The 16,796-nt window shown below is 47.9% G+C and overlaps 1 protein-coding gene across 2 annotated transcripts in view; it reads right to left on the minus strand.

Annotated features, from left to right (window-relative positions):
* KCNIP1 (potassium voltage-gated channel interacting protein 1) overlaps positions 1–16,387 on the minus strand; it is a gene marked incomplete at both ends in the record, with an annotated part of 340,104 nt that extends 323,717 nt beyond the window's left edge. For both annotated transcript variants that reach the window (XM_084241587.1, XM_084241584.1), the window contains one exon: positions 16,300–16,387. In XM_084241587.1, coding sequence (XP_084097713.1) covers positions 16,300–16,387 — 88 coding nt within the window. The remainder of the gene's footprint in view (positions 1–16,299) is intronic.
* Positions 16,388–16,796: the final 409 nt, after the last annotated feature.

The following is a 16,796-nucleotide window of genomic DNA, read 5'->3' on the forward strand; positions in this document are numbered from 1 at the left end:
CAGCATGATTGAGGACCCTCTTGTGTTATTCCTTTCCATCCATTTTGAGTTGTATTCCATCTTAAAAATTTCTGCACAAACAGCCTACATTCCTGGCTTTGCTTTGAACTTTCTTGAAACTATCAATGCTTGTGTAAACTCAGTTCTGGAGAGAAGTACCTGCCCAAAGGGACCACATTTGTGCCTCTTTGAATCATCTCAGGGTAAAAGGATGAGTTTCCTTGAGAGTCCACTCCATGAAGAAGCATCACCCCTGACAACAATAGGTCTGGCCAGAATAATGCTCCCAGTGTGAAGCAGGCAAATCCTTTGGCCCAGAAATCAGCCTTAATTGGAAATTAAATTGCATTTCCATGCCAACTGCAGGATGCCTATATCCACAGCTAATTTATCAAGGTGATGCCTCATCTCCAGGAAGCCCATGGGAATAGAGCGACTGCATCAGCAAAATCACAAGCTTGAAGCTGATGAGAAGAACACTCTTTAAAGTGCAGCTTGGGCCTTTACTTTCCTAATTTTGAGTTTTGTGCATTTATTGGCTGCCTGCTCTGTGCCAGGCACTGTGCCAGGACCTGAGATATAGATACCAGGGAGGCCTGGCACTGCTCCTGGGCCAGCGGCAGAAAGAATCACGTAAGCAAAAGATATCAAAGCCATGGCACTTTACTTAGTTATCCAAGGTTGCATAGCTTAGGGAGGCAGAGGATATTTATGAGTAACTTTAAAGCTAAGAATTTGATTTCTATATTTAACACTCTACTAGTAGATGATAATGATTGTGGGTGTGCCAGCTTTATTCTTTAAGCCCTTTCCACATATTCATTCATTATTCCTCTAGGCAATTGTAGGAAATAAATGCACTCTGATTTTCATTATCCTCATTTTACTGATGAAGAAAGAAAGAAACTTGCCTAAGGTCACAACTGCCCAATTAATAGGCAATGCAACTAGGATTTAAATGCAGTTCATTTCATATCAGAGCCAATAACTTCAAGCACTACATTATATTGCCCCTTTATTTCTTGCAACTTCTTATCAAATGTGCAACTACAGAAAAATTGCAAAATTAGTGCTGTGAGCATGCACAGCCTTCACCTTCACTCACCAATAATTGTCAATATCTTGCTATGCCCGCACTTAGTGTGTGTGTGTGTGTGTTTCTCTGAATTATTAGAGAGTTAAGTTCAGGGACATAAAATACAAAGCTGGTTTGGAAACCTCATGGGGCCAGTTTGCCTGAAGGAGAATGTGCATGGAGGTAGGGGCACATGAGCAAGGTGTGGGCTGAGATGTGGGGTACAGCTGTGAGTCCCTCAACATAGAGGAATAAAGCAGTAGTGGAAGCACAACTTTGACTGAAAGTATTGAGAAAGACTAAAAACTTGAAGATGTATATTTAGCCAATGGTTTCTGATTAAATATACATGCTTACTGAAGACAGTACAGACAGTACAGAAAAGTATCAAGAACTTATAAAAAATAACCCACACTCCTACTAAAACCCATATTGATATTTTAGTTTACTTGGTTTCTATTTTATTTTTTCTGCATATACATTTGTTCACAGATTGGAACTTCATTGTATATACACAGCTTTATATCCTATATTTCCACCTCATATTATGTCAATAACATAGCTGCACTCTACAAACAGTTCTCAAAATAATTTTTCAAGGGTTTAATAGTTCATCAGATAGTGAACCAAACTTTATTTGGCCTACTGTTTTCAACTGAAGTTTAGATCTTCCCCAATTTTTACTATTACTATATAATATGAGGGTCATCCCTGAATAAAAGTCTATGCACATCTCTAATGACTTGCTTAGAACAGATTTCTAGAATGAGGTTCCTGGATCAAAGGGTTGGGGGGTACTACCTCTCTGTGGGGCTACAGTGTGGAGGAGACAGGAAAGGAGAAGCAGGAAGAAATGCAATCCCCTAAGCTGCTGCAATAGAGCAGATAAGCTGTGATAAGGGCTTAAACGTCAGGGACAGCGCTGAGAACAGAAAGCAAGTGACAGGAGAAACAGCAGACAGACAAGGAAGAAATAATCAATAGGACTTAGTGAGCAAAATAACTGAGGATCAAGACTGGGGCCACCTAAAGAGAAATAATGAAATCAGGAGAGGTTTGTGAGGATAGCGCAGAGGTGACAGGAAGGCATGCGAGTGGAAGGTTTTAGGGATCTATCTTCCATCTCTTTTCTCTTCCTTTCCTTCCTCCCTTCTTCCCCACCTGCCCTCCCTCCTCCCCTTTGTTTCTCCAGTCATCAATCTATTGAGCCCCTAGTCTATGCTAGGCCTTGGGTTGTGTGCTTATTAAATTACTAAGATGTGTCCCCTGTCATCTATGAGCTCGCAATCCATCCAGGAAGTCACTGCAGACCTGGAGCTTAGGAGACAAGCTCAGATAAAGGATAGAGAATAGGGAATTCTGCTGGAGGTGAAGCTACCAGGGTAGGAGCCCAAGGAGGCACTTGAAGAGGTCAGGGGCCCTGCCAGGTCTTGGTGTGAGTCCCTGTGTAGACTTGAAGAGCCTTCTCAGGATGGTGATATCACTAGAAGATACCTGGCCCATCCTCCACCCTGCCAGCTGGAGGAGGTTCTACCAGGGTGGTACCTGGTTCAAGGGCATTCCTTGCTCCACCCAAATCTCCCCATCCGAACCCCAAGGAGCCTGGGAGTGGAACATGATGAGTCATCTCATGCAGGTCACTTGCCTGAGCAACCCTGATGTCTATTCATATGCTGGCCACCTTCGGGCTCTCAGCGTCTCACTAGGGGGGATTTCAAGTCCAAGGTACAATGCACAGGCACTGTGAATGTGGAGAATCCAGTGTCTGCTTTCTTTCTATACCCCAGTGCCATGTGAGACAGAAAGATAACTGGTAGTAGCAGATAGTATTTAGTTTTCAATACATAGTTGACCAAATGTTGTTAAGTATCCTGCCAGAGCTCACCTACCTAAGGGGTCCAACTTCTCAGCTCTAGGGTGGAGGCATCTGGAGGGGAGTCTGACTTAGGCCACAGAGACCTGCTAACTTTCAGGCCTTAAGCTCCTCCATGAGGTCTGGTTGTTTGGGCTTGTGGTGGTAGTGAGTGGGGACAGGGGGTCAGTGATATCAAGCTAAGACTTTCCCTCCTCTCTTCTGACATTTTAAGCAGAAGAATGTTAGCTATCAGCAGAACTGGGGTGGAGAGTGTCTGGACTGAATGCTGTAAGTTTTAAAATATTTCCAGGTTGTAAAGCTTATTCTCTTAATAGAACATCGGCCTTCCCACCCATATGCCTAGAATAAGACCCTCTGTCACTGACATTCTGATTCCAGGCAGGGAAAAGGAAGGTAAAGAGAATGTTGGAGAATTCTCAGTGCATTTTCTGAACCACATAGGTAATTTAAGATAACCAGCCATTTTTGGAGGCCCAGTTGATGGGTGTGACAAAGATGGAAGCAAATGAGAAGAATGCACTCAGACTTTATAAAGATAAATCATTTTTGAGCCTTCAGTATGACATAAGCCCAGACATGCTCTCCATTCTCTGAGTGCTTAACTTCCACCAACCTGCAAGATGGGCACTATTGTGCCCATTTTCCAGGAGAAAAGCAAGGATGGAGGGAATGATGGTCAGTCCCAAGGTCATGCCGCTTGTAATGGGTGGTAGTTGGCTATGGTGTCGGATGAACACCAAAAGTCATGTTCCCAGAAGGTCCTGGATCCTCCAGGGCTGGAACATGGGCTTCAGGGAGCCAGTGCCCAGAAGCCCCAGACTGGTCACCCTCATGGAGGAGCTCCTCAGCTGAGTGGAGCAGAGGGGAAATATTGCCAGTCCTTCCCACAGGCAGGATCCTCTTTTCCCTTCGCAAGATTAAATCAGAGATGAACCAAATGGGCCACAGCCACACTAACAGGCGAGGCAGGCAGATCTCAGGATTGTGGGATGAGGAACAAGAGGGACTCACCTCTCAGAACTGAATGACAGATTGTCAGTGTGGATGATCAGGTGGACACAGGAAGGTGGAAGAGAGAACTAGGGCCTTTCAAAGGCATGCAGGGCGGAACTTTTAGGGAAAGGAAATAGTGTTTGAAGGCCCAGTTTCAAGGACTGGCTTTGCTACCCCCTTGCTGGGTGGTCATGCAATGGTGCCTCAGCTTTCTCATCTTCCTGGTCAACCTCTCAGCTTCTGCTGAAGGCCTACTATGTGCCAAGCCTTGGGCCAAGTGCTTGAACAGGCCCTGTTCTCCTGGAAGAAGACTCTTAATGGGTGAGCCAAAGTAGAAACTAGTGACTAAATGCATAATATAACTGGAAGCAGTGAATATTATGCAGAAATGCATCAAGGGAGTGGGGTGGGAGCTACTATACACAGAGGGGGTTTGAATGAAATGTGTGAGAGAGATAGAAAGAGCCAGAGGAGATTTGGCAGGAAGTGCATAGATACACTTTCAAAACAGTATCTGTTGGGTGTTCTAGCAAGAGCAGCAAGGCTACTTTGATTGGGGTCTATGACCGGTGAGGAGAACAGAAACACACAGAACAGACTATACAAAGCCCATAGGCCAGAGACCTACAGATGTGTCAAAAACCTACTAGAGGTAAAGTTGTGAGCAAGGGGATTATGTGATCCCTTTTGTATCTTAAAGACATGGGAAGAGGGCCTCCCTGGTGGCACAGGAGTTAAAGACACAGCACCATGAAGCCATCGCCAGCCACTGCAGCACAAGTTTGATCCCCGGCCAACCAGAGAGCTAACCCACAAGGCACAGCAGACCTCTCCTGACTTGCCTGCTGCTCCCCTCAGCAGTAGATTTCAGTTATTCTGCCTGTTCTGCTCCCCACTCTGTCTCTGGTGAATCCTCTCACCCTCCACACCTCTGGCCTACACCCCAGTTCTTGTATGCATAAATAAATAAATCTTTAAAAAATATATGGGAAGAGATGAGCAATGATAAATGAATGGGGAAAAACTGGTATAGCTGCACCATGGAATATTATTCATCCTTTAAGAGGAACAGAGTTCTGACACAAGCTACAACATGGATAAACTGCCTTAATGTTATTTTAAGTGAAAGAAGTTGGACACAAAGGGACAAATATTGTATGATACCATTTATATGGGGTACCTATAAGAGTCAAATTCATACACAAATGAATTGTCTTCTTTGCTACTAAGGAAGCAAAATGGCAGTTGCCAGGGTCTGGGGAGTGGTGTTGGAGGTAGGGGTTATTGGTTAGTGGGTGGGGAGTTTGGGATGATGAAAATTCTGGAGACAGATGGTAGAAATAGTTGTACAATAATGTGGTTGTACTTAACACTGAATTGTACCTGACAGTTAAAATGGCAAATCATACATCATGTACATTTATTACAATAAAAACTATAAGACAAGATACTTTGCAAAGAATTGTCTGTGGGGTGTATTTCTTTCCTAGGGCTGCTATAACAAAATACCGCAGCTGTTGATTGTTCTCATGGCTCTGGAGACTGGGTGTTTCAAGATCAAGGTGCTGGCGGAGCTAGTTTCTGGTGGGAGCTCTCTCTTCCATATGTAGATGGCCTCTGTGTTCTTGCTGTGTCCTCACTTAGCCTTTTCTCTCTGTTCTCTCTGTGTTCTCTCCTGCTATCTCTTCCCCTTCTTATAACAGCACCAGTCCCATTAGGTCAGAGTCCCACCTTTAGGCCCTCATTTATCGCTAATTACCTCTTTTAAGGTCTTGTCTCCAAAGACTTCACACTGGCGGTTTGGGAGTGGCAAGGACACACACATCCCTCCATTGATGGAGACAGTGTTTCTTTAGTTTACTATGGGGTCTTCAGAAGTGCAACTCCAGCTCTGTGACCTTGGGCAAATTCCTGAACCTCTCCAAGCCCCAGGTTGCAGGTAACTCACATGGCTAGGGCTGGTTTGAATGCAGAGATCCTTGTACAACCCCAGCAAATGAAGAGCACACAACAGACACTGGCAATTATTATTCCTCCTCCAGTGCCTGCTGAGTTTGGAACGACAGGCAGCTGCTTCTGGCACCAGCAGGGTTAATCATCACGGGGAGCCCCGAGAGGTCTACAGTCCAATATGCCTCCTGGCTTAGGAACGTCCCAAGCTCCGAGTGACAGCTGCTTCCATGCTGATGTTTGCAGATAATGCACAGCGAGCCTGGGCTTGGCTCTGCCTGCCAAGCACAGATGGTTTGAAAAATGCCACCCAAACTGGCCTCGGGTTAATCAAAAGATTACAGAAAGAAAATTGGGGAAGGCTAACCCCAGTCTCTCAGACATAAGCCTCGAATCACATCTCCTTCCTTGATTCCTACCCAATTCTTTGCCTCTGTTTCTGCCAACATCATTCCAGCCAGAAATGCAAACTGGCCAGGCTGGAATTGCAAAGGGAATTGCCTGGCTGGTGTATCCTCTCTTCCCTCTTCATAGGGCTGTGGCTGTCAGACCAGCTCCCTCATATTTTTATGCTCTTTGACTGGAAATGGTGGCCTGTGGAGGACAGTTTTGGGGTATAGACTGCAGGTCCAGCTCTCAAGGAAATTCTCCAGAATAGGGCTGCTTCAGTCAGAACAGAGGCCTTGAAAACTTGATTTCTAAAACATGAGTATATGTTGCCTTTTGGCATGCAGGGAAGGAATCCGTATGCTTTCCTATCCCGGGACTGAGTTGAGAAGTGGAAGGCGCTCAATGCAAGGGGAAACAGAGGGGAGGGAGAGAGCAGGGGCTTCCAGTTCTGGCCCACGCCGGCTGTGTGACTTGGGGTGGGCCTTTTCTCACTGAAGTGCAGGTCTTATCATCTGCCCACGGGTGTGTGTGCCAAGTGGTCCAAGCAATGTTGCCATTTAGCAGGGGACATAGCTGTCATTGAAACTTAGAAGTCCAAAGCTAGAAGGGAACTTTGAAATCAGTAACTCCTTTTCCTTAGAGATGAAGAATCTGAGGCCCTGATAGCCACCCCACCTGCTCAGGGAACAAAGGTGAGAGTTTGGAGTCATACCCAGGCCTACTCTGCAGCTCTAAGAACACAAAGGAAACCTGGTGGCTTTGACTAGAGATGTTTTGTATTCATGGCTCTGTCACCTGCATGGCAAGGGGAGGAAGGCTTCTGCTTTCAGACTGGGAGGGTGACAGGGTGGGTGGGCACTTGCTGGAGTGAAGGCCTTCTTTCCAGGCTTTTCCTGGAGTCCTGGCTTCTTTTCTCATCTCTGCTTCTTCCTCCCAAAAGATCCTCTCTCCAGCCCTCCACCACTCAGAGGAGTCCTCAACGCCTAGGCCCTCCCTTCTTCCCTTTTGGTGGGATGCAGATGGACTCTGGGGAGGAGTCTGACCTCACCTGCTTACCTGGACAGTTGTAACAGACAAGGTGGAGGGCATAAGCCTGCTACAGAATGGAAGGGCCACGCCTTGGACTTGTTTGCACTGGTCTCCCTCTCATCAAGGTCACTTTGGCTGGCTGCGTCTGTGAAACAACAGTACAGCTACTCTGACCCAGAGATGGGGAGTAGGAAGTCTCTGAATTAGCTTGACAAAGACCTGGCTCCAAAAGGGACTCAGGTAGATACCTAGGAGGGGCAATTGTGGACCACATGGTAGATCTATTAATGCAAAGGGACAGATACAATATTATGTTCTTGCAGCACTACTGAAAATATCCAAATGATGAAAACAACCTAAGTGTCTAACAGCAGATGAGTGACTAAAGAAGAGGTGGGAGTACTACTCAGCTATATTAAAGATGTACTCTTGTTTTTGTAGAACACAGATGGATCTTGAGGGGATTATGCTAAGCATAAGTCAGAAGGAGAAATACAAATACCGGATGATTTCACTCACGTGGCATATAAAGAAACAAAACAAAGGAACAGACAAAACTAAACCAAAACAAACCCTAGAAATCTTTCTATAGAATTGAGGCTATCGGGGGGCAGGTGGTTGGGGTGAGGAGCAAAGAGTAGGAGGGAATCCGAGTGGACTGTGGTGAAGGACTTTAGTGGTGGATGTGGTATGGTGACAGACATCTGAAGAGGTATGAACCTGTACTTCTAAAATATATGTAGTATTGGGCCTCCCCGGTGGCGCAGCGGTTGAGCGCTGGGTTGCGAAGCTGCCTGCGGCCTCAGCGGCGCCGGTTCGATCCCCGGCTGCTCCCCGGCCAGCGGAGGAGGATCCCACATGGTGCGCAGACCTCTCCTGCCACCCGCTGCTCCCCTCAGCAGTGTACTTCGGTCCTTCTGCCTGCTCTGCTCCCCACTCTGGCTCTGGTGAATTCTCTCACCCTCCCGCGCTTCTGACTATACCCAGTGCATGTATAAACAAAAAACAAACAAACAAATATAATAAATAAATAAAAACATGCCTCTATAAAAAAAAAAAAAACTATAAAAAAAAATAAAATAAAATATATGTAGTATTGTAAACTGACAGTACCTCAATAAAAAAAAAATACAAAGTTTTGAGTCATCATTTAACCAATATCCCTCAATGCTTGAGGCATCCAAAACTGAGTTCCACTTGGTTAATGCCTTTGTATGGCTCATGTTCTCATAGGGGGCAAAAGGGATGGCCACTAAATATGTAACCACTAAATGAAAAGGACCTCTTCAACTGATTACAAAATTTGTAATGGAGAGGGATTGGTGGAGGTGGGGAGCAATTTGGGAGAAACTTCTTTAGAGTTGGAAGACCCACAGCCTTGATTTTCTCAGCTCTGCCTCCTTTTTCCTGTCTACAAGTCCAAGACTTAATCACAGGTGAAGGGATGGGTGGGAACCTGACTCTTCCTGGACAGCTATTATGTGCTGGGTACTATGCATGTCCATCATGCTCTCATTCAATACCATATAGCTCCACGGGGTGGGCACCATTTTCTGGGGGACAACACAGATACCATCCAGCTGGGAAATGAAAGTAGTAGGACTTGAACCCAGGACTATCTGGCTCCTTCTTTCCTGCATCCTGTTGCCTTCCACAGCTACTTTGCATGATCATCTCCACACTCCAGGATCTACACTCCTGGGTACTTGAGAATGGCAGCCAAGGGAAGATTCAGTGGTCAGCCTAAGAATTCTGGGGAAGGTGAGGACCACACCGGCATGGCAGGGGACTCTGGTTCTGGGAACGCTGATGAGGACCTGACTTGATCCACTCCACCCTGTGTCTTGGTAGTGCAGCCTGCAGTGCTCTCCTGCTTGCCCAAGAGCCCATTTCCAGCTACTTTTAATTTGGAGCAAACTAGCTGCTCCCCCATGGTCCTGAAGTTAATAGGATGTCTGAACAGCAGTGCTAGGATAAGCAGCCCTGAACAAATTATTCCTGCCTGCCTGCAAGCAGGGTTATCTGGAAGAGAGGACAGGTGGCCATAGAGAGGGACAGTCTTGGTGTGGGGAGAGGTCCTCTCCCCTCTGTCATGGGTGTATGGGGAACCCAAAGAGCACCTGGCTGGTGAAATTCGAGAGAAATGGGCCAGCCATGGAGGTGACAAGGAAGAGAGACCCATAGGCTGGAATGAGGGTTACTGGGTATTGGGGAGGCAAGACAAGCACATCCTGACCCCGTGGACTCTGGCTGGCATGGACCAGAAGTCCCAAGACTGAACTTTCTGCTTCTGCCAAGGCAGGAGCACTCAGATTCCTGGATGCAGCCAAAGAAGTTGGGCTGTCTAAATACCAATCAGACTGCCCAGAGAGAGAGCACAGAGATCAGGGGGTGCCGGGAGCTCTCTGTCCCCAGGTGGTCCTACTCATACAGGTCCTAAAGTTCCCAGCATCAAGATCATTGCTTTCCCAACAATTCTAGTAAACAGTGGACATCTCAATTCAAATGCCTGCACCCCAAAATTTGTAGATTTCCCACTGACAAGACCACGTCTCACACTTGTCCTGTGAGAAGGAAGAGTCAAGGGGGAGGGTCAAGGGGGTGTGCACAGAGCACATCAGTGGCCAGTGGGTGCCCTGGTCCCAGCACACCTGCCCGAGAGGTGACTGTGATGCTGGGAGAACACATAAGTGGCTATCTTGCTGGCTTGGGCTAGCAGAACATAAACTTATTTCCCCACCCCAGGCCGCAACATATTATGGGATGTTTTCTTGGTGCAATAGACAAACCTACCTACAAAATGAGTGGGAAACTGCGGACACTCTGCTGGTGATGAGGTGGGGGACAATGCCTGCAGGGCATCTCATTTTCTCTAGGTCCGTGGAGTGGAGAGATAGGCACCTGGTCTCGGCCTCAGCAGGACCTGGCTTCTAATAACAGCTCTGCCACCTGGGCCACAGGGCTCATGGTCAGTTTCCTTAGCTGTTAAAATGTGGTTACAATTCCTACTTCCAGGGTCAGGACTAGGAAGAGACTAGAGAGGTGTCAAGGATCCAGAGTTTAAGGAGGGACTCACCCTTAGTTCCCTGTAAGTGCAGGGTCAGCTTGTGCGCTGCTAGCTGCCATTTTGTCACGAGTATTATCCTCACTAAATTAGAAGACAATCTTTCACAGTTGATAATGCTATAATCTCCAATTATAAGTGAGGCATCTCAGCTTAGGGAGGTTGTACAACTCACCCAAGACTCACACAGCTGGTGGATGACAGAGCTGGGACTCAAGCCCATCCCCAGGTTGAAGGTCATTTTCTTGAGGGATCTGAACAGCAGTGGGGAGGAGACAAGAGGAACAGAGTGTCTCGGGTGGGTCTATACTAAGGTCCTGTCAACACAGAAAGAAGGAATCTGGGGGGGGGGGTAGGAGTTGGGGCTCCAGGGCATTGTCCTTGAGATAAATCTTATAAGGTCAGCCCCCATTCCCCTCCCTACTCAGCAGCCATGTGGGTGGCCAGAACAACTAGAGTCTCTCCTGGACTGGATACCTCCCTCCTGCTGACTCTGGCCTGGCTATCTGTGCCTGGGATGACAAATGGGTTCCCAAAGTGCAGAAGGAAATGGGCTGAAGCCTCCAGCCAGAGAGGAGTTTACACAATTGCCCAGGGTCTCCATGAGGGGTACTGGAAAGCTGGCTGTGCAGGAAGAGGAGAGGCAGTTTTCCCCAGGCCCTTAGCTTACAGGCACCTAACCAGCAGTTTGACTTCTGGGTTAAACAGCAGGGGTGGGCAGTGAGAGCGGTCCTGGCTCAGGAAATCAACTGCACTTCCTAATAAGGGAATTAGGTGTGAGAAATGGCTCCAAAGTCAGTTTCAGCATTGGGTGAAGCCTTAGGAAAGCAAGCTCCAGCAGAGGATAAGAGAAAGTTCCAGAGAGGCTGCTCCCAGAGTTTGCCTGGAAGACAGAAAGATGTGTGAGTGAGGAGGAGTCCATGCCTTAAGGTTCTCAGGGGCCCACAAGTATCAGCTAATAGCAGCAATCACGCTGGTCCACATTTCCTGAGTGCTTATTCTACTTGGGGATTTTGCATACACAATCTCCTCTAATCCCATAAGGAGGGCAGTAGGATTCCACTGCATAGATTAGGTAACCGAGGCCCGAGAGGCAAGGCACCTAGCTGCAGGCGTCCCAGCCAGTGTGCAGAGTCTGGCAACCAAATGTACTTTCCACTGCGTAAGTGGTTTGTAAATCTCTTCTTTTAAGCAAAAGAAAGTCTTTAAATTTCAGAGAACTCCAGTATGTAAAACAAAGCAAAGTAGAGCTGAAGGGGGAGACGTAGGAGTGCCAGAGTCTGGCCCACACAGCCTCTTCTCTTGGGGACCATGTAAATGTTGTTTCTGAGACACTGAAAAAGCTCAGGCAGGGCTTGAAGGATTTGTTTGGCTGGGGGCTCACCCTCTTGTCATAAAGGTCCTGCGGCTGTGCAGGGTGCAGAGAGCCTTTCTGAGTACCTCTGAGACAGGGGCGTGCACGAACCATCTAGAAAGCACCCACTTCATCTAGAAAGTACCTACTTCATCTAGAAAGCACCTATTTCAAGCACCATCTCAGGTGCCCTGGTTGGTGTCTGAGCCATGTAGTGCTATTTTATTCATTTAATTCAGGTAACCCCACACCTGATATCATAGGTTCTTGGAAACTGCAACTTGGTTTCAGCAAAATGGCGCATGTCAAAACTGATCTTACCATAGGTTAATTGACATAAGCAAAAAATAAGTTCCTGTGGCAAATTTATGGTCACAAAAAAAATCACCAAACCTCTTAAGGCTCAGAACATTTCTGATATTAAACAATTATATGTATTCATTCATTCATTCATTCATTCATTTTCCAGTCTACTTTTCCCATTCAGGGTCCTAGGTAGCCAGAGTTCATCCTGGAAGCTCAGGATACAAAGTGGCCCCATCCTGGACAGGACACCCTTCCATTGCATGGTGCATCACACACACCCACACTCACTCTGAATGGTACAACTGAGACACTCATGGGCAGTGACCCTCATATGCACATCTTTAGAGTGTGTGGGAGGAAGCCAGAGTCCCAAGAAAACTCACTCACCCTACAACTGATACCGGAATTGTAGGTTTTCAGGCCCAATCTCCCAGCCAGGAATGGATCCCAGGCTGCAGGGACAGCCCTGAGCCCCAGCCACTAGACTGCCATGGGTTGGTCTCTCACAAGGCACATCAGAAACTTCGCAGAAGATGCTCAGGCAAGTGAGAAGAGGTAGGTTTGTTTAGAGAAAGAAAAAGTTTATTGAGGGGAAAAGGAACAGAAATAAAGTGGGACTCCCAGGCCATGAAAACAAGCCAGGGAGGGGCAAGGAAGCCAAAGTGGAGTCGTGTCTCAGGGAATATAGACTTTCTTTCCCTAATTATTCTAAAGCTCCACCATTCTCTTTATGATTGGTTAGTTCTCGGTGGCTTCACTCACTGCCTAAATGTTTCTGTGCCCGGAACTAAGTCTCTGTGTCCCAGCCCTTATCTTGTTTTCTTCATTGCCCTCTATTTGGAATGTCTTGCTGACCCTAAGGTCATAAAGTAAGTCTTCTTAATGTCATAAGTCCTGGGGTTGATTAGTCCCTTTTGGAATGTGTGGCCCTTATCTCTGGAGCCTTCCTTAACTCTCCTGAAGTCCCTGCACTGTCCTTGAGGCTGCCTAATTACCCCTAACTTGTCCTAGGATTCACAACCTCCACATAGACAGTGACCCCAGCAGAAATCAGGTTTCTATCTCGTAAACATTATTTCCAAAGGAAATGATGTTATTTGTTTGCCTACTGGACTCTCAGCAAAGCACCCACCCTAGGTTAGGCATGAGAGCAGTAGCTCTGGTGACGGCAGTGAGTAAAAAGTTCATTTGGTCCCTGCCCTCATTAAGTCTAGTAGGGAAGACAGCATTCAACAACCCTAAAAGGAGTAGGGATCACAGACTGTGATCAGGGCTATGAATGAATAGCTCAAGGTCAAGGAGACGTGTCAGCACAGGGACCTGGTCAGTTCATCTCTGAAAGGGCACTGGTGAGAAATGTGAGCCAACCAGTAGCTTAGACCAACAGGAAGGGTATTGCTGGCATTGGGGTGGGGGTAGGCAGGGCAGGGAGGGGTGGTCTTGGCTAGTCCTATTCCCCAGGCATTCTCAAGGCGGGTACGAAACAATAAATTGCCCCCAGGGCCAGCCCCTGGAGATACTTGGTCCTACAGAATTTTTGTTCTTCAATCCATCTCCTATGGGTTGGTTTATTGCAACTTTAAGACTCAATGCAATAAATAAGGACAAAGTGAAATCACAAAACCAGAAATCATCAAGCAACTCTCAAGTGTGCGCGAGGGTCTAATCTGCATTCACCTAGGGCCATCTAAACATTTGAAAAAACTTTTTCCACTCCTCTAGTCAAGCTGGCCCAGTTCCCTTGGTCATTTATTTAACAAATATTTAGCAAACACCTGGGCTGGGCAGAACACCAGATACCTTGTGTTCCACCTGGCTCAGAGCCAGGGCTGTGTAAATACTTGGTGCTCTCTACAGAGCTGAGAGGCAATCCTGCCTGCGGTCCACCGGGGGCTGCCTCCCGAGCTCTGGTTGGAGGAAAGTCGGTACTGAAGCTGACTACTCTGTCCCTACTGCTGGTCCCCATGAGTCCCCTTCTATGTCACATGGATCACAGTCTCTGGGAGGCTAAGTGGAGGGCAGGGGCTGACCTGTTCCGCTGGCTGGCTCTGCAGGAGCCTCATCTGACGCTGCTTCCTCTGCAGCACCAACCTCCTTCCACCTCCCTGCCTGCACTTCTCACCTCAGCTTTGTGCCACTTTGGAGGAATGTCTTCATCTGCCCCAGACTACTCTGTGTCCCGCGGCCCCCTGCCTTCCCCCCAGCTCAGCACTTAGGGGATGTCCCGAGACCACCTGCATCTTTGATCCATGTCCTCACCAGAATGCAAGTGTCTTACTCATTATATATATATCTGGTGTCTAGCAATGACTGAGACGCAGAGCAGGTGCTCAATAATAAATGTTGAGCACATGATTGTAGGCTAATAGCAGAAGAAAACATATTCATATTCATATTCCTCTCTGTCTCTCTCTCACACACACACCCTTTGTACTACTCCTTTTCCCGGACTGACTCTCATACTCACTCCTCTTGCAGCACAAAGTTCTGTGATCTCCCACTTTGATCCTACCTGGGGTGTCCACAGCCATATGCTAAATTAAAGAGCTTCTTATCCTGGCCCCGTAAGCGGGGATGATCTGGCCACCCTCTCCAGACACCCCCCACACACACACACAGTCCCTGACTACTCCCTCACATCTGAGTACTGCAGCCCCTTTCATAAAGGGATTCCACATCTGGGCCTTCCTGAATCCTTGCAACAGTGCTGGGAGGGAGAGAGGTAGAGGGTAATTAATGCATTCATTTCACAGATGAGGAAACTGAGGCTCAGAGAGACTGTGCCTTGCCCAGGCAGCAAAGTAGAGATAAGATCTAGGTTTCTTAACTCCAGCTCAAAGCTGTTTCTGCTGCACTGCTGGGAGCAGAGACAGGACAGGATGCTGCTGCTGAGAAGCAGAAGAAAACCTCTATTTCTCTCTGAGGATCAAATGGGGGAACTCTGTTCCATCTCCTAAGCTCTTTGCTCCTTCCTGCTCACCTCAGTTAATCTCCCTTGGGGTCCCTGATATTTATTCCTGCCTGGCAGCCTGATCTTAGCACTGGGCCTTCTGTTCTCCTGGACTCTTGGGGTAGGAAGGCAGTGCCTCCTTCAGAAGTATACAGGGCGAGAGTAGAGGACAGAAAGATCTGAGAAAGGTGATTAGCCAAAACTCACCGTTTCCCCTCCCATGTCACCTTACAGTTTGCACCAGGCCAGCCCCCTGGGCAGCTGGGGACCTGAGCCACATCATCACAGTAGGCCACGCGCAGCCTTTGTCTCCTCTCATTGTCATGTCGCAAAATCCCAGGTAAAGGGTCTGTGGGCTTCCGCCTTCCCTGAATACCCCACTACTGTGTCCAATGAGTCTCCCCCCAAGAATCTTTCCTCCTGAATGAAGGCATGAATATTTAAATACTTATTTTTTCAGCCAATGAAACCACATCATGCTGTTCTCTCTTTGAATTTTGTCTCTAGAAAGTTTGCCAGAGTCTCTCTGAGTGCCTTGTCCTCCCTGGGTGCAGAGTGTCAAACAGGGTTCCAGAGACAGAAGTTACCCTGCCTTCTGCACCCAGGAGCTGGGTTGTGTACACACAGTCTTAATTCTGATCCAGTACTTGTCTGGACTGCCCAGAAAGCTAAACCTCCAAATTGTCTGCCACCCCAGTCTTGGGAGGAGCAGTAAAAGCAGACTTGGATGTTGGCAAAAATGAGGGATGGGAATCGCAGTGAGTAAAATGATGAACAAAGCCTCAGAAATGCAGGTCCCGGAACCTGGGGAGAGAGTTCTTGGCAGGGCCAGAGCTGATAAAGCCGGTGAATCTGTCTTCACTGGCACACGGGGGCTCCCAGCTGTCCCCTGCTGCCCCCTTGAATAACTCTGTTCTGCGGAATTACTCACAGCCCACCGCATCAAATCTCCCTTTTATCAACAAGACACAACACTGCATGGAGAACTTCTTGAAACTCCAGTCACGCTAAGCTGTTTCCAGCGCTCTGGGAAGGGCTCTGTCCCTCTGCCCGCCTGTAACCAATCGGCCACACACCACCAAATCCATTTTCAAAGTTCCAGGCAATTACAGCTGGCTGAGCTTTGGCATGATGCCCACCAGCTTCAAGCCAGGACCTGAGGTTGTCGGGAACCCCAAATCCCAGCCAGATATCCCCCCAGCCTCCTTTGAGACCGGGGTACACAAGAATGGCCACGCTTGCTATAACAAGTCACTGTGACCAGCCAGGCCACATCAAGACAGAAAAAGAGGGTCGAGGCCAGGCTCCCTACCTTTACTGAGGGTCCCGGTGATGAGCTTAAAGATGGTCTGGGCAAATTTCACGAACCCAAGCTTGCATCTTTTGGAGCAGCCGCTCATAGTGGCAGAGGGAAGGCAGGCTGTGCTGTCAGCACCCAGAAGACAAGGCACCCACCTTGCGTGCCTCTGGAACTTGCAGCCTGCCCAGGCGAACCCTGAGAGAAGGATGTACCCAGGAAGTACCAGGAACAGCACAGCTGCCTCTGCAGTGAGTCCAGCTTTAGCATCCAGCATCTGCAGGACACAAGGTTTGCTCTTTCCTCCCTCCTCCTTCCACCCCCTCCTGGTTCACTCAGGTCCTCACCATAAGAGGACCTTGGGATGCCAGGGCTGGGGTGGCACTGCCAGGGCACAGGGTACTCTGAGGGAGCGGAGGAGGAGAGTGAAGCTGAGCAGAGCAGGGAGGGAGGAGCTGGAGCTCTCCCAGGCTTTGCTGACTGCTTTTCTTACATGGCAGTGGTAATGTAGC

This window comes from Talpa europaea, assembly GCF_964194135.1.
Source record: "Talpa europaea genome assembly, chromosome: 9".
NCBI classification, from domain to species: domain Eukaryota; kingdom Metazoa; phylum Chordata; class Mammalia; order Eulipotyphla; family Talpidae; genus Talpa; species Talpa europaea.